General features: G+C 32.1%; 1 protein-coding gene across 4 annotated transcripts; it reads left to right on the forward strand.

Annotated features, from left to right (window-relative positions):
- The first annotated feature begins 1393 nt into the window (after positions 1 to 1393).
- On the forward strand, positions 1394 to 19259 carry LOC116771511 (protein drumstick). 4 transcript variants are annotated; one of them, XM_061523340.1, is made up of 4 exons: positions 1394 to 1696; positions 13962 to 14216; positions 17923 to 17995; positions 18182 to 19259. In XM_061523340.1, the coding sequence occupies exons 2-3, from the start codon at positions 13999 to 14001 to the stop codon at positions 17945 to 17947; spliced, it is 243 nt and encodes an 80-aa protein (XP_061379324.1). In that variant the 5' UTR covers positions 1394 to 1696; positions 13962 to 13998; the 3' UTR covers positions 17948 to 17995; positions 18182 to 19259. The 4 variants fall into 4 exon arrangements, with proteins under 4 accessions (XP_061379324.1, XP_061379325.1, XP_032519273.1 ...); XM_061523341.1 differs by lacking the exon at positions 1394 to 1696 and adding an exon at positions 4511 to 4716; XM_032663382.2 differs by lacking the exon at positions 1394 to 1696 and adding an exon at positions 4769 to 5049.
- Positions 19260 to 19665: the final 406 nt, after the last annotated feature.

Below are 19665 nucleotides of genomic sequence, written 5' to 3' on the forward strand. Positions count from 1 at the left end.
AAAAAACGACTTTAAAAGGTTCTTGGTGACATTTCAATTATAATTTATGTGCGAGCAAAAAATATAAAGTGACAATCGGTCTGGGTTTCATAGATTTAAATTATCTACTTTAAGGCTTCTACAGACTTAATCATGTCTTATTATGTTTTTTAGCCTTTTTTTTTTGGTTACGTATAAAATATATTTATAACTATATTTTTATTACTTCAGAATGTGTCGAAACTTAGCTTTTGCAGATATAAATGGCACCATCAAAATGCTATAAAATTAATATCAAAAGGGCGCCATCTGTTATTTGAAAAGGCTTTTATATAATAATTGTATTTTTGATGTTTTCATGTGTGACAAAATATTTTCAGTTTTATATATTTAAAATTGGAAAAGAGCATAAAATATTCGTTTGAAGTTTGTCCCAGTTACATATATTAAAGCTAGCAAAACTTTTTCGGTTAGCAGAACAATTTAAATTTACGTCATGTTTTAGTGTTTTTAAAAATGTCCGGTAACCAAGGAGGTTTTATATGTATCTTGTTGATTAAATTAAGATAAATCCGGCACAGAGTTTACGACAGCAGTGATGTCAGAGGTTTTTACTTTTTTTTACATCAACTTTTAGAACAGGAAAAGCTAACAAATCAATAATAATGTAACTCAACGCAACGATTCCGGCAGCTTTTGTTCCATTTTGTATGAAAAACTGTTATAAGATATTTTAAAAAACGTGACGAGTTATTAATTACATTAAATTATTGCAAAATGGTCCGTGAATATATAAATTTTTATGAATTAAATATTCAATTCCTGTTCGTTTCAATAATATATTTAATCAGTGTAAATTCTAATATAGCCTTTAAGTCTATAGTAGTTCGGTATAAGGCGGTGACTATTAAAATAGGTCAATTTGTTGATGAATGATATATTATACATCATAAAACCGGCTTGTGGGACTGGTGATCTGTGTGTTTTAGACGTTTTTAATGTGTTATATTATATAAATACATATGGATGTGTGTCTGTATGTAACTTAAAAACTGTATGTAACTTGTAAAGTATATTGGTCCAGGTTTTGAAAACATCTTTATTAATATAGCAAGAACCGAAAATATTTAAAATTTGTTATTACATAGGTATTTTGAATTAGAACATTTTTAATACATTTACAGTATATAAGAGATAGATAATATTAAAAAAGAAACTAATATAAACCCAATATTTGTTAAAAATAATAATAATTGAAGTCGAGTGATATGTGTTGTATATACATAAAAGCAGGCAGCATTCGCTGGCGGCCGGTTGATTGTTTTAACGTCCGAACACCGTAAATAAGCATCGTTGGACGTCATTTGCATTTTTATTGTCGCCTGCATCATACACTATGGATAAAGGCTGTAATATAATCGCCGGACCGCAAAATTGTATTATTTATTATTCGTTCAGTTTGTAAAACACAATTATTCGGCGGCCGAATGTCATCTGTTTACTTCTTTTTTGGTATCAGACCGAATCGGTCGGTCTTGTAAATTCACATATTTAAAACTTAAAAAAAAAATCGCTATCATACTTTCCTGATTTCTTTTACAAGCAGTTGTGTCGCAGCGTTGATATTGTTCGGTCTCATTTATACGTATTCGAGAATTTTTAATTCTCTGTGATTTTTTTATTCCACTTCCAAGTTTAATCAAATCCGTTCCAATGGGTAAGCCTCATCCTTTATTACGCTTTATTTATTTTTAATTTATTTTAAGAATAACGTTATTATTTTTAAGTCCTTTATGATTTTTATCTCGATATAATAAATTAGTTTTTATAACATTATAAAAAGGATATGTAGACATTAAATTTACTGGTTATGCGTTAAACCTTACCAAGAATGTAGCGTGGAATTCAGTGGCAGATTGCAGATTAATGATATTAATCATTCGAAAATATTTGCATTTAAATGCCATCTTTTTTTCCAATGATATTAATATGATAGAGATTTCTTATGAATTTATATACTTTATGTTATTTTTTGATATCATATTCGATAACATTTTATTTGGTATTGTTTTTTAAAACGATTTTAAATAACAACGCTGTTTTTATCGTAGCGACGTATCTCCGATGGCTTTAATTTTATATTTAAGCAGGTAGATATTTTAAAGCGACGTTGTAATAAGTCTCTGAGTATTATCTTTATATTAAGATGTTAGTAAAATAAAATAATTTATATTTCATGTATAATTTTTTTTTACTTTAATATTAATTTCAAAGTTTTTTTTTTTAAATTATAACGAATCCGAATGTTATACGATTTAGATCGCTGTGGACCGCGTACGGAACAGATAGCCGTCGGATACAAATCTGAATATCTCGGCTTCTACCAACTATTGTATCTTCGCGTCCAATATTATAATCGGAGAGCTAACTAGTGACTTCAAAGACGAAGTATTGACACAAAGCCGGCACAAAGAATGCTTTGAATAGCTTTAAGAATGTGTGTCTGTTGGTACTCTCAACTCGAATTCTCACAGAGTCATGAGAGCTTTTACAATCGATTTAAAAAAAAGAATAGCATCGATGTCTCTGTTGTCAACGAGAGACTCTCTCGATGCCGACGTTATACGAGATTTAACTCTAATACTTTTAATGCAAGTGTTACAATCGCTTGATGGTGTAATGTATTTTATTGTTCCGTTTCGGTATGAATTGCGTCACCGACGAAAAAGACAAAGCACGAATCCCAGGTCCGTGGAGTTAGTGATGAGCAAAAACATTATTTTTAGGAGAGGCTAGCTAACTCCGCGATTCTTTATAAGGTCTACAGACGATCCCAGTTTAGATACAATTCGCTTTTATGGAGCCGGTAGCAATTTTTTTGCCAGTTTGTAAAAACAATATGTACGTACTTCACAGTTGTTTGAAAAGTTAACTAAAACGGTCATAGGTTTTTACGAAGGAAAACGTTTATTTATAAGTCTAGACAGATAAGATAACTTTCAAATAACATATAGGGACTCCTGCCGCTTTATTTTTTAAATTTTTCATTGTACTTGTTAAAGTATTGTTTTTTCAAGTAGTAATGCACATTACTCTTGTTTTAATAAAATAATTGCTCACTAAAATTGTCTAATTCGTATAGCATTAGGTAACTTTAGTCAGCAATTATTTTGAGATATGGAATGAAAAATGTTTATTGCAGATTCAGTTCTGGAAATGCAATTATACATTTTAAATTGCATGTCTATATCCGAAGGTTTTTGAATTAGGACATTAGCAACGCATGTCAAGTCGGTGTGGTCGGAGTGGCCATTCATTTTGTCAACAAAAGTTTCTATGTGCCGTCTTTTTGTTGTTGAATGTTGCCAATTGTTTCTAGCATTGTAAGCAAACACAGGGTTTTATTTCGGCTGTATTGTTTTCTGTAACTGTCACTTTGCAGTCCATAATTTGGGACAATAATTCCATAAGCCTCCCGTAGCTAGATATAATGAATACCAATTTCGTGAACAATGTATTCCGTAATATGTTTTGATGTTGTTGGCCATTCTCGCCGTTTGTCATCGTGCACGCTTGATTGCACGCTAATGGGTGTGAAGTTTTTAAATAGGAGAAAAGATTTGTTAAGTCGTTTTTTTTGGAAAATCGTCATTTGTTTGGAATCCCGTTGATGTTCACGTGTCAAAGTTCCGTTATGAGCTATCCGAATCATCCTTCGTTTGAAATTTTTGTATAAGCCTCTTCTTTACTTATAACGTAACGAGTTAAACGGGGGAATATATTTAGATATGTATTAAAAATGATCTAGTAATATTATATAACGATATTTATTAGCAATATTTTTATTTAATCACATTTATTTTATATTGTGACTCAAAAATATCATTAAAAATATTTAATTTAATTAGTGATTATCAAAAAAGCATATTCATTAATAGTTCAATAAGTTAATCATTATCATATCTACAGGGGTTATTTGTTATTAATAAAATATAATTTATATACATAAAATAAATTGACAATATTTACATTTATACAATATCTAGCCCTATAAGTTATGATTGATGAATGTCGAGTGGGAGCTAAATTACAAGAGGCGGTGCGTAGCGCGGTAGCCCCGAGCGCACATAAATAACCGGCTTCACCGCAAACAAGCGACGTATTTACTACATTATTATATTTTATACATGCCCTCGTTCACTACACGGAGTCTAATGCGAGGCCAACCTACATAATAACGAGAACGCGCGGAAGGCGTAACTCGGTGGCAGTCTTCCATCCCGCTCTATGAACTCCCGAGAGCTGGAGCGAGCAGGACGGATAGTCACAAAATTATAAAAGCGAAAAAAAAAATCCCCTCGAATGCTACTGCACTCCGCGTCCTCTCAACAGAACTAGATACATTTTTCCACGTCGTCGTGTTAGAAGGAGAGGTCTACCGTCACTGTCTATTAGAGCAGGATGGACAGAGTTTTGCGAGCGTCGCGCGCAGTTAAACGGCCGGTCATGTGGGCGCTGCCGGTGTTGCGCACGCGCAGCTACCTCGGGACCGTCGAGTTCTACGCTCACGCTGCGTCGTCCGGCTCGCTTGGTCCGCGTGACCTTTACTCGGTGAACTTAAGAAGCGTCTATCGGTGTAAAACGTTCATTAGGACAGCTTCAGCTCATCATAGTTACAACCAGCACCGACGGAAGAGTGAGAAAGATGGCAGGCGATCGCCAGCGCCGTGGCTAAAGGTATTCGTAGAATGCGTGATCTGTATCGAGCGGTGGGTCGGAGGTGGGGGGTGCGGGGTGCGTTCGGAAGCGGTGGCAGCTCCCATCGACTCCTGGGGTTATTCTTCCTCAGGCCACTGCTGCTCGAGCTACGTACCAGGCGAGCCAGTTTTTTCTTACCATCGCACCGCACGCCACACACTCGTTAAGCCCGTGCCAACACGAGAAGTCGCCACTAATAAATTACTGTTTTTTACTGCACTCGAACAGTCCACGACGCGCAGCCGACTAATTTATACGTAAAAATATAACATTAATCAGCAATAAACGCCGCTGTTAGCGCCAGAACCCACAGTGAGTACTAGCTACAACTTAAATTAAACATATCATATCGATGCTCTCTTAATTTTGCAAATCTTAAATCAAAACTCAATTACAACGAGATAAAAATTAACATCAAATATATTAAGAGAGCGGGCGATTTGATTTGCATTTTTATAATATATTATTTGTTTTTTTTCAACGTCGAAATTTCATACATCTATAATTTTAGCATGTTCGTTTATTTATTACTAATTATGTAAAGTTGGTTTCCCTAAGATCATAAAATATTAACAAGCAAGGCTTGAGGTGTGAAGTACAATCATTCATGTGTCCATGAGATACGATAACATTCTTGTTAGCATTCATTTTATTCATTAATAATATGTATTTTCATAAAATATATGTTAGTATTATGCGATTTTTTATATTAAAACAAATCAGTTTTGAACTAACTTCATAACTAAATTACGAATAATTATAATTTATATCAATAAACTAAACTCACCATATAATTCTTAGCGCCCTTACAATAGAATATTAAATATGTTAAAGGATATTTTTTAATAATCTTTGAAAGCTATTGAGCGTTCAATCGATTACATTTTATTGAAGATTTATAGTTTATTCAACAATACCGAAGAATGCTCTTTGTAAAAACTTTGTCCATACACTATTAGATATTTTAAGGGTGTTACAAGCCCTTTTGTATTGAAAATGGATAGAGTTCACGGTTCGTTAGATTTTGACACATAAAAATTCTAAATTCCCATGGGATTTTATGGTATATATCATTATATTTATTAATTGAAATAGAAATTCCATAAAAGTTTTTAATTTTATCACACACGCCTATACAGTCTGGTTATTTAATTTGAAATTAACAACATTATTACATACTACATTAAAGTCTTTCTGCGAAAAATATTATTAAACTGTAAAAATTCAGTTTGTATAAACGATTCTCGAAATGTTTTTCAAATTCTGGTCTTCGTGCCATGGCCGAAGGCGAAGGGAATTTAACATTACTAAATTATGGCATTTAGAGTCCAAGAGCCAACGTCGTAAACATTTTTATTGTTTAATATATTAATTAGCTGGAACATTTTGCGTCACCTTAACACGGTGTTGAAGTGTCTTAATTTTATATATTTCTTTATACCGTATGACCATCGTAAATTCAAAATTTATTTAATGCTAATGCGGGTACTGTTTAAGTGTAAAACTATGCTGTGAAAGAAATATAGTTTTACATAGCATAATATATATGAAGAGCATGTGAAAAATTTAAATAATCATCCCTAAATAAATAACGCTGTTTGATTATATTAAAACGCTATTTTATATTTCTTTTCTATTGAACATAACATTAAATATATAATCAAAAGATTATTTTAGTGCGATGAAAACTGATTTAAGTACAAAAGACTTTCCCTTTGATTTCAGTTCTTAATGAACAAAAAGAGGTGTTTATTATAGAGCATAAACAAATAAATAACTTCAAACATATGTTTAACTCGTAGACTAAAAACCTATAAGCGCGTATCTCGGTAGCAAACAATTACGCCCGCGCCATTCAATTGCGGTTGAATGCAAATCATTCAAATTATATAGCTAACAAAATAAACTTATGTCACAAAAAAAAAATCATTAGTTCGCCAATATATTATACATATTTTTTTTTAAATTAAATAATATGAAATTTTTGCATAATAATTTAAAATGATACGACAGAATCATGTAAGGAATGTTCGGACGCGACGGGAGGTTGCGGCACTTTCTTTAAACTCGCCTGAATGCACTCGTACGGTTAAAAAGACAACTGTCACATACAGCCATTATTAACACGTTGTCCAATGTTTATGAACCGCGGGGTGGAATAATATTCAAAGACAATGATTATTTATAGTCGGAATCGCTTTTGTCATAGCGCCGACCGTAACGTTTGCATCCATTAATATCGGTTCCATGTTTAAATATTGATCGGGTATTCAAATTGATTACTACATCTCCCGCAAAGCTGTTTCTTTATTTTATTTTAATGTATTGTAATATTTTACTATTTTGTATAATATATAATATATATGATTACGTTTTCTCATAGACAAATGTAAAACAATTAGTTGTATATACGTAAAAATCATTGACGTATTGTAAGTTAGCACACTAGAGTATGACAGGAAACTTTTATTTGCTGGAGATAAAAGACAAAGGTTGGGCGACTTTCCGCTTATCTCACTCCGACCAGAGATAAAGGAATTCCTTTCTTGGATGTGTTAAATATTAACAAATAAAGCGCTAAGTTTGAGTATTAAGTTCCTATCCGTCAAACTTTCAGTTTAAAGAAAACAAAGGAGATTAAAGTATATTTAACTGTTTTTTTTAATATGAATTGCATATAAATATTTCATTGAATATTTTTGAAAACCTTTGTATGTAACTGTAATGTATAAAATAGAATAGTTATGACTTTTATTTTGATTATTAACGATTCACTTTTTCGTTCGCCTAAATTCGTTTGACACGTCTGATTGTATTTGGGTTTTGACACCTCTTTTCCACCAGACTACTTATATGCTTCGATAATTTACAGACACAAAATAAAACCTTTGAAATCTTCAATATCTGTAAGCATATCCTCGATATCTCGTGTAGTTATCGAAGTAGACTGCTATAACAAGGAATTCTTCTAAGTATGCCACTAAAATCATAAACACCAAAGAGCGCAATCCATTCATACATTTGTAAAACACTTCCTAATTTATACATATCTTATCTGTATGCACACGGGCCATGCTCTTTGAATTTCCCGACAAGATAATTTTGTTAAACGATAAAATTTACAGCGAATAATAAAACCTACAGTGACCTTATCTATTGTGTTCCTTATCGTGTTCCAATACGCGATCCAATGTCTACGTTTGAATTATATACAATACTGTTTTAACCACCAGTTCCAATGTATTGGTTACATACTAGATTTATATTGTCAGGATACTTTTGTTTTTTTTTTTATATTATTCTCAGTAAATATTATTATTAGTATTAATATATAATATATATCAATATGAAGCATGTATAACGTTTTCAAAATTAAATTGTAGGCTTTCAAGACATACATTTATTAGTTTGACAACTTACTGCACGACTTTTTTTGAATACGAACTGGTTGATTACATATTTTGGGATTTATACCAAAACATGTAGGTTTCATTATATATTTTGTCGTCGGTCAGACTCGTTAGATAAGGCTTTCTCGTATAGTAGGTACATGTTAAATTAATCAAGGCGGGAGTAAACCTAAAAGCTTTTAATGGCTGTTAGTATCAGTTCTTCATATTGTACTGTAATATAAGATTTAATATCCTTAAAACATAATTAAATATTGTCCTTGTAACATTAGACAGTGCATAATATTCGGTCTGTCCATTGATAGCCGCTCTCATTCAGACCGTTGTTTGTTTATTCACACCGGCGCTGAGTACATTTAGCGCCGGCTGTTTCGTACCCGACTGTTTGATTTGGTTATTTGCGGTCAAGTGCTTGACGGTTATGGGCCCAATTTTTTGCAGCCATTCTTAAACTCCCTATTGATTTATTCATATAACAAAATTCATCTACAATCTATTGATTTGATAAATAATAGTGAATTTAGTTAACGAATATCAAAGAAATATAATTTATAAAAGCAATCAAATGACACTGAAACTTATATAAATGTCATCCACTGGTATAGAAATTAATGTCGGCTTTAGAAAGTTCTTCCTACGCTTCTTGCATATAAATATAAAAAAGTTGGAATTCTTTTTTTGAATTCCCCCAATCGGCTACCGAGTTACGCGTCCCGCCTCCGCGCGCTGATTGGTGTACAGTAGCCGGATTAATTTTTTCAATGCGCGTGCGCTGGCTTATCAATTTTAAAAGATATCATCGAATCATTTTCCATATTTTGTAAAATATCCACTTTTTTATTGAATGTAGCTAATAAGGTGCTTAATTCAAGGCAAAAGATGCCAGACACTAAGATAAGTCATCTGAAAATGGTGATACGCATACTAATTTATAAATTTGTGATTGACTCTATTGAATTCATTTAAATTTTAAACAAATACATTTTTTCTAAATTCTGGTCTAAAATTAGTATGTTAAATATCTTTTAGTAATATAAATTATAATTTAACAGTATTATTTTATGTTAAATCTCTAACGTTACTGAAAGTTTCACCCTTATTCTTTGGACATGAACCACGTTCATTTTTCATATCAGCCAATAGCGTGTGATCAAATCAAGCTTTTGATTGGCCGCCGTGTAAACCAGTAGCCGTCTTGTATAAACACATGTGGTGTGTATGTGTGGGCATCCACCCTAAGCACATATAAACTATAAGGGTACGGATTATCCCTATTTAATTCCTTTTCTTTTGAATGACTTATTAATGTTATAAGGGCATCTGTTTTCATAAGAAACCTCCTGAATTGTGATTGTATTATAGTGTAATAGATTCTAACCTCAGCTTTACGCCTTTTGAAATTTACTATAGAAATCTTTAAGTTTCAAGATTTTTAAAGTCAGTGTGTTATTAAAAACAGTAATTTGAATGCAAAGTTTTTCTAACATAAATACATAATTTTTACACTTATATTGTTTACGATTAGTATGAGTTATGTGCTTTAATTTTTAGTAAAGTTATTATTGAAGCACATTTAATCGTCTTACTTAGAAATTAAAAACTGTTCATTAATCATTAAATTGCGATATCCTTTAGTAACTCGTAACTAATTACTTTGTCGGGTTGAAAATATTAAACCTTAAGTCTCTTGTAATGTATATAGAGGTTAAAAACATAGGCAATCGTACCAAGGGAGGCGCCCGCCGGAGGCTACGCCAAGCGCCCAATATATCAGATTCTTTGGTATAATGAACAGCGTGTGCATTGAGTCGTTAAATGTTATATTTTTTATATAAAAATTCTTCAAGGATGTAACACTCTGGTTTGAAAATCAAAACATTTCCTTATTACTGTAGGAAAAAACGATAAAGTAATCAAATTGTAAGTCACGTTGTTTTTGAGACCTTCAAATGTATTTTTAAGGTTGTTAAGTATTTATATTATGAACGCTACTCCACGGTTTATTGTCCGAATGCTCGCATCGTTCCTGTGGGAACGCGCGGGACATAAACTGTTTGGTTATTTCTGCTCACTCGCTCATTTGTATATTATAATTTGGACCCCGCTTATTGGAACCAGTTTGCATTTTGATTGCTATTACACTGATATTATCCTTGAATAATGTCCAAGTAACGGCGATGAAGAGAATCTGCTTTGTCTTATTTACGAGAAATAGAGTCCAAATATACATGTCTCTAGCTATTTAACTTTCGTTAACCTTAAAAAGCATTGAAATCTTTCTACGATTTCGGTAAGTTATGCCGTGATCAAAGATTTATTCATAAACGAAACCTCAACGGGGTAATTATAAGACCATGATTCAGCTCATGTCGGGCATTGTGAACTCATAATTTAAAGGACAAGGCAACAATTACATTCCGTCCTTTTCACTATTAAAGCGATTTTTATCGGGATAACAGAGATGAATAATATATTGTTCGTAAAAATGTCAAACAGAATGATAAACATAATTCCGTGTTGAAATACAGAGACACGCGCTGAACAATATGGTTATATTTTTTTATTAAGTTTCGTCCGTTGCGACTGTCTTTAATAATGGCTTGTTGGCATGCCATTCCATTCTTGTTTTATGGATCCAATTGTTTTATTGCAATTTTTAAATAACTAAGTTCGTTTAACATTGAAGCATTTTGAACTTTTTATTCACATTCGATTACTATCCGAGATCCATTGATTGCACAAGTGCGAAGCGAACATATACAATAATGATTGTGGAATTCGAAGAAAGACGACGCCGAAAGCCCAAAACCCAATGGACTCACGCTGATTCGGCGCTCGGGCTCTTGAAAGACTAACAATGCTTACAAAGCGAGGTAATAGACCGTATTAGATGCATCTATAAAGGCATTGACACAATAACTTGATAAATATTGCCTTTGTAGGAGCGTGTAAATCGTCCTTTAAGGATTCAGTTTCACAACTTTTTTGGTCTTCGATTTCTTATTTCAATTTCCATTTTAATTGTTCATTATTTATAGACGCATCCAACACAATAGGACTGATTGCTTTAGTACTAAGACAATACAGTATTTTATTTAACGATAAAATAAAAATGAAATGCTTCATGACTAATAAAAAGTCAGGTCGACCTATGAATAGGGCATAGTTAGCCTCACATTAATGATTTTACTTTAAGATGCGAGAAATAAAATATAATCATTAAAAGTATTCACAGTCGTGAAGTTACAACCTTTAAGGCATTAATCCTTTCTTTAATGTTCAATACACGGAGATAAAGTGCATACTGATTGATTGCTTTCTTTAACTATCGACTTGTTTTTTGAATTTGAATTTCAGCATATCTGTAAAAGGTATAAATGATTCGGAATGAGTAATTTATAGCACAGTTTATAAGTTATCGCTACTAGCAACTTTGTTGTTAACAATCGTCTGTTTTGTGTTGCGCGTCTGTACATTATTTTGTGGAATTTTGCGTAATTATATTTTAAGTGGCAGTTTAAAAAAAAAAAAGACATCATTAAGTGTACTGCGAAGTCGTAGCTTGTAACCATTATTCGAACAAGAATCTTTGACGATTTCTATAATAATTCATTTTAAACATTCATAAGATTTATATATATATATAAATCTTATGAATAAAATATATATATATATATATATATATATATATATATGTGTGTGTGTGTGTTTGAGACTCAAAGACTTTTAATTTTCTTAAAAAATGTATATGTAAACATTCTATTAGATATAAGTGTACGTAACCAAAGCATTAACCGTTCTCCTTTCACTTAGTTTCATAATTAATGAATGTTGACCCGAAGCTTGAAACAACCTGGGAACCTCTCGCCTCAATACGAATATGAAGCGCCACATATCTTTTACATATTAAGGATTTTGACACCACACTTTTGAGTGTGTTGTTAATTCTCCTTATTTAGTAAAAGTCCTCGCAGAAATGTGCAAACCACTTAAATGTTATAGAAAAATTTTTAAAGTGTAAATTTGCAATTCAAACTGACTAATTTGAACCGACCACAAAGTTTCTTAGTAATAAATAATAACATACAATACAACCACGTTCAATTAACGGTAATTAAAACATTTGTAATGTTTCTTTGAAACCGCGACACGGGTCAGTAGTTCAAGAGGAGTCCTCTATGAATCATTAATGTATAATATTTAAGCAAGGTGCGCTTTGAAGTCTGAATCATAGATCCGCTTTGCTTATTATAACTGACACAGATCTTATCCATCTGGATGTGATTCAACCAAAAACACAGTGATTAATAGCAAAAATGTTGAAATATTAATATCTTTAATTATAAATATGTAAGGTAAATAAAGTGACTAAAATATTTTGCATGGCCAAAATATAAATTCTTAGATATGATATTAAACCTAGTACCCAGTCACGACAAATGTTTCGCGGGCTCATTAAATCTCTATACAAGGAATAATTTTGTTTTATGAGTGTAGTAAACGGTTGCTATAGTAACCGCTGTTAATACAAGATGACGATAATTTCTTAAAGATGAACAGTAAATTTAAGATAAACTCGAGAGCATCTTTCATACCATAACAGGCATTTATTTTGCTACTAAAGAGGGAACTTCGTGATCAGATTCTTATCAAAAAGTACCGGCACAGAAGATTTTAACCCTAAATGGTGGTTAAGTATGTCGAAATATGCTTAGAGCTTCTTTTGCGTGCCATCTTTACGTGATTTTATATCATATGAAATTATTACTTTAACCTTAAATTCTCCCTTTTTAACAGAACAACAAAAAAATGTAATAAATAAATAAAACCAATGAATGAAGATTAATTTTTTATGAACGTGTTAAAGTCTTCGAGAAAAAAAGATATCCGTAGTGAGAAAAAGAGTCTTAAAGTAAAATCGTTCCAAACAAACAACACTGAATTAGAGTAAGTAGAAGAATATTGAAATGTATTATTAAATTTAAACGTCAGTTTAGCGGGTGCAAGCGCCGGTGTCGAAATAATCTATATCGTGAGTAACCGCACGCACGGTAGCGCCGCGAGCTAGCGGATGCTTTCCCACCGCGACCGTCACACTCAATGCAATCAATGTATAAATATTCTACACATACGATCAATTTGCAGTAAAATATGTAAGGTATTAATGAATGATCCATTTGTTTTATGTTTGTGTATGAGTAAATTATGAGCAATTGCTTGCTGGTTGTCTGTAATTTACTCGAGGCATCGTCCTACCGTCGGCTACCTGTCCATTCAGTCGGGCGCACGTGGTGGGGGATACGCGCCTTCCGCGTAACGTTATCAGTAGTTTCCGCACCCTCGCCAGCGCAGTTGCCAAACGCACCAGCTATACGTCGCACGTCTACAGTGACACATCTAGTCGTACTAAGTCCGTGTATTTTTTTTTAAATATCACATCAAAACTGATGAGAATACTGTGTTGTAAATCACCGTGAGAGTGTTAGGACTTTGCGTATAAATTTTCAAATCAGGTGCGTAATATAAATCCAAAGTTAAACCCTGTCTCTACAGATTTTTAACGTGTAAATAAAAAAAAAACTATTGATTATTACTTTATGTATAATCATAAACATGATGTAACAAAAACGTCCGACCTTTATAATTAAAAAAATCTTAAATTATCACTTATTATGGTTACGTGTGTAGTTAATCTCGGTAAACAATTAAAACAAACGTTTCTCTTATCTGGCAACCGTCATGGAAAATCAAGCTGTAAATCCAATTAATAAAGCACATATTACTTCAAATATACTGATAAGATACTGTTTACAGGCGCCCAAGCCCCGCCCGTAACCATAGACCAGACAAAATGTTCGCCGTGATGCAAATCGACGAGGATCACACAAGGGATTTCAGGCGTAAGCTGCGGCCAAAGTGCGAGTTTGTCTGCAAGTATTGCCAACGTCGGTTCACCAAGTCTTATAACCTGATGATTCATGAACGCACGCACAAAAGCCCCGAGCTGTCATTCAGCTGCGAGGTGTGCGGCAAAAGTTTCAAACGACAGGATAACTTGCGTCAGCACAGGTGAGTCTTACATACATTCAGTTAAAAATATTAACTAGTCAGTAATATAGTGAGGAAATTTGTTTGCTGTTAAGTACGGATGTTTGTTTCACATAAAAAATGTTGTGACTACAGCGATAGCCTTTGTATTAAAGGATATATTAAGGATAGGATTATATGTGAATTATCTTCTGAAAGTTCATGATAGTGATTATTATATTCTGTAAACATTGTTTCTTAATAACGCGTTTATTTAATTTGTGTACTCAATAAGTAGTTCCATTAAATGGAAGCTGTATCGTACAAAAATTAATAATGATATAAAAAATCAAGAAAAGCTACAGGTGAATTTAGATTTAATTGATTCATATGAAAATTAAGAGAATAAGAATTAAGCAGGTTATTTGGTTTTATACCTTGCATATTGCGCAAAGATCTCGGTTCACATATTCTGTGGTCAGGCGTACAAGGCCGTGGCTTGACAAGTCAATCTATATTAAGGTCCCCCCTATCAGTGCACTCACACTATGACATGCCAATGTTTACAACTGTTAATGTTACCACGAGAATTCAATAGAATTTGATCCACAAAAAAAAAATATAAATTGTAAGTTTTATCTTGTTTCCTGAATAATTTAATTAATTTTGGCCTGTTTTATATTTTTGATCCATTGTCCGTCGTTTTAGATGGCTATGAAAAAAATTATAATGGTTTAATCTTAAATTTTAAAACGGAGCCATAAAATCAAAAGAGTAGCACTCATATCTAATGTCATTTTGGTTTGATATTTAACATCGTACATAAACAAGCAATTAAAACCTTGAATAATTTATACTAAAGTTATCTCTTAATGCATTTAGATCATGTATTTATTATCATACAATAACTATAAAGGATGTTGGTAATACCATTAATAAACAAATTGGAAATTCAACATTTAAAATGTCGTGTTTTTTGTGTGTTAATATTGTAAATTAATTACCAGCTTGTTAGATTTTTTTGAACGTAAGTTTACATATGTCATTCTGACGCGACACAGTCGTTCTAAGTAGTGATGACATATTTAGACAGTGACAGTAGAACATTGTCGCCCACAAGTTATTATCACACAATGCGTTAGTAGCTGCAACTGACAGGATAACAGAGGAAATAACATCAATAAAATATATAATTGTCATGATGAATTAGCAATTGCATTTTGCTTTCTTAATCCTTTGTCGCAATGGTTAGCAAATGACACGTATGCTTGTACGTATGTACGTATGTTTGTGAGAACCACAGCAACCGCTACCGAGATCTCCGATAGATCACGAAGCGAGTCGTGATCTCGTGACGAGCCCGTGTGTTAACGGTGCTTAATAGCCCCTAATGCTCCCGAAACTGTGCGAACGCGGTAGCCCCACACGTGAACCTATAATTTGCAGTGGCCGTACAAGGAACAGTCTGCATGCCGCTTGACCTGGTGATTGCTGTGATTCGGATGTGCTTTACGTATCTTACTGTAAAACTTCGTTCCTTTGCCCCGACGAAAATGTTTCCTCATGTGAACGTAGCGACAATAGCGTGAAAAGTAATTTGAATTTATTGTGTCCGTCACTACGGTACAATATATGAATTAAATACTTATATTTTAGCATGTGTTAAAAAAGTAATAGTATATTTGTATTTATATTTCTCATATGTATAATTTATCTTCATATAGTATAGCTGTATTTACTAGAAAGGCCAACTCGTGTGAAACGTACAGACGTGAGCGCCTTTGGCTGTGAAGTACCGCTACCGATTATTTTACTAAATAAGTATGTATTCTTAAGATCCTGGTTTACGCGGAAACTGAAAACTCGTGACATAAATGCCGTATCTAGGAAATTATTTACATGTATAAAAATTTTTAACGTTTTTCAGTCTCATTTAAGTTTGAAGTAAATTGGTTGGCATATTAGTGTTTAAAAATTAAAATTAAATTTGATTTCAAAACAGTTGTTTTTTATATATAATAATAATCAATATCAATCGTGTAATAAATACGATGAACGCACAACGAAAGCGAAATCGTGAGATTTAGGTGCGGACAAGTTGACATTTATGCAAACTTAATTAAGCGAACATCTGAACTATAATTTATCGATCGAAATGCTGTAATTAAGCCTAGCCTTTGACGTATCGATAACAAAGGGTCCTGGCTTAATTACGATTGGAACCGAGATGCTCTAGAAAGTTAGAGTTGTGGGTCATCCTTATCTCTCACATTTCATCTTGTACGTTTGTGTAGGGATATGTTACATTACGTTAATGTTAATTCAAATGGTTTCGTTTGTAAATTCATTGGATTTCATAGATTAATCTTCTTAAATAAATGTGTGGATAAAGTTGTAGTTAGCTTTTTGTTTGGTAAAAAACTGTTTAATAACGTCTTGTAAATTAAATGAATAAGGTTGAATATAGCGAAATACTTTCTAGTATTAAATAAAAATAATATTTAAATATAATTAGCATAGGCCTTTAGGCATTCTAGCGCATACAAGACATTGGTACAATGGTACACAATTGTTCGCGCGTCCCAAGTGGCAACGTTAATTAGCCTTGCTTGGGAAATATCGCTCAGTATACAGGAGGTGTTATATTGTATTAAGATTTAAACAGTGAAGAAAAAAAAATATTAACACCTTTTTATAAGAACGTCATGTTATTTCTTATCAAAGCTTTGACAATACGTATAATATTTTTTCTAAACTTATTAAGTTTTTATCACAATCAACCGATACATAATCCAATTTTTAATTTTAATTATTATTTCAAATTACGGAACTCTAAGAAACCAATCCAACTTGTTACATATATATTAAGGTTTTCCAAAATACAACACCTGTATAATGGAAGCGTTTAGTTCCCACAGTCTCACATACAGGGTGTTCGCTCACGATCTCGGTATCGCGCGGAAGTATAATGCCTGTCACCTACGCCCTTTAACTGTTGCCGTGTCGATTGGGCGAATACGATCGCTGTTACGATTACGCAAATTGTCGAATGAGGCGAGAATAGTTCGTGTAGCGATACAGCGGCATTTGTTGTAGATTGATTTATTATGTTGATATTATTGTAGATTGTTATTTTAGTTTAAACTACAACACAAAAACAATTATAACATTAATTTTGAAATAACTTTTTTATTATTCTATTTTATGTCATATTCTATTTTGAAGTTAACATTTGAAATGTAATTAAACGTACACTGAATAATGGATATGTTGATAAGACTATATTGAAATAATATGCTGACTGAAAATTAAGAATGATTAAAATTAAAACAGATGTGTGACTAACCGTTAATTTTTGTGTTTATAATTACATTTTGTGCGGATTAAAATATTGTTTAAATAGGATTTACTCAAATCCCATTTGTACTTCAGTTTTGTATTGTGATTTTGGTGTCTGTTGGTAACGGAGATTTTTTGTACATGTTTTTTTATCCTGCTATGAGTTGTTCTGAAATATTTGGTAACGGTTATTTAATTTAATCCTAATCAGCTGTTTATGTTTTTTTTTTAAGCTAAGACAAAGATTAAAAATTAAAGTTTATAAACAATGTACTTTTAATCTGTGGTCTTTCCGGTTTTTTATATTGAGATTATCAACGAGATACTTTTCTGTGTGTTCACAGTAAATGTGGTTTGTAGAGTTCGGAGTAAATATTTTAATTAATTGTTTCCTTTTCAATTGTTGTAGATGTAGTCAATGCTTGTGGCGGTGAAGGTGATGAAGCACGATCCAACAACAGCGGTCTCTCTTATGCAATAGAGTAAGGTTTATACTATGATAAATACCTTTACTTTTTATTTCAAACGAGACCGACTTGAACTTATAAGGCCTTCCATGATCGTGCTTATTTTGTATGTCCACAAGCATTTTAATGGGTTGTGGAAATACTAACATTCAACTGCATTCTCTTCGTTGGCTAATTTGTTTTTGTTTTTATTTTTTGCAGAGATGTACACTATGCTCCCAAGACAAATTTACGCTGGTGATTATAAAGACCTGTCATCAAAACATACGGGATTCCCAACAGTATTCAAGCTTCTATTGTTAACACCAGAATGGGATGTTGCAATTAATCCTTACATGTGATGCTAGCACAGTATCAAATATATATTTTTTATTATTTCCATACATTGAAATACACAAAAATATATTTTTTGTAGTGTCATCACTGATATCACACGGGCTTTTTGTAATCTTATAATCATTATTTACAAGAAAAAATTTAATAACAGTTTTATAGTTTAATGGTAACAGCATTCTGGTGAACTGTACATAGTATTTATTAGAATAAGTTAGCATTTTCACGGCTTACTGCTTAATAATTTTTATGTAATATAATATTTATATCATGTTTAAAATATTGTTACTAATATAATCTTTTACGTAGAACGTACTTTATGAACTGTTTGGTTTCTTGATATTTTTTTTTTTTATAAAAAAAAATACAAAAAGTCAAAAAGCGCTGGTAATATAAATTTATTATTAAAGCTTTTCCATAACATTCCCTACATGTTTCCTGTACATTTTAAGGGTTGTTCCTAATGCTTAGTATATGGGTGTGTTATATTACTTGGCTTGGCCTTTCAAATCAATATATTTGTCAATGGTGGAAACCTAAATATATTTGAACTGTTCAAATAACAACGGTACCACTATTGATAAATACAATTATGAAGCCTAAATACAGTAATAGTTGTAAGATTATTAATAATATTTTTTATTAAATTAACACATATGATTTCTATTCTTTCATATATTTAATCGTTAAACTGCCAATACTTCGCATCGCGAAATATTGGTGACGTTTGAGGAATGTGTCGTGACAAAATATATAAATATATTTTATATATCAAATGTATTGACATGCCTTTATATTGCTTTAAATATTGTATCGACAAGGGGTGAAAATATATTCCATGTGCCAATATGTGACAATTGTCACTTAGCCATATTATATAGACTTAGTTATGTATGTATCCGATTACATTGTAGAAAGTAATAAAAAATAAATATTGTATAATGAATATTGTCGTTTTATTGTTTTGTAGGACCAATACTTTTTATTACTGAGCATCTGCTGACATGAAATAATGCAAATCTATGGGTGGCTCAGGAGCTCTATTATAAAAGAAGACAGGTTTTGAAGTAACATTTCGTTCCAGGTTTATAATGAAATTTTGATGTGATAATTTACTGATCCTTTTCTCTTACTTCTGCTCGAAGAAGATGGCTCAGCGAAATAAAATTAGATGACTATATATGTAATTTTTTTGGCAATTGAAAGAAATATAATTAAAAAAAAAGTGAGGATCCTCTAGTGTTATTTATTATTTTTGAGTAGATTAAAACAAAATATATGTAAAGAGATATCATTGAATTTAGACATGATCACAAAATTTGTACATAAAAAATATATTCCTGCCAATAGTT

This window comes from Danaus plexippus, chromosome 17 (genome assembly GCF_018135715.1).
Source record: "Danaus plexippus chromosome 17, MEX_DaPlex, whole genome shotgun sequence".
NCBI classification, from domain to species: domain Eukaryota; kingdom Metazoa; phylum Arthropoda; class Insecta; order Lepidoptera; family Nymphalidae; genus Danaus; species Danaus plexippus.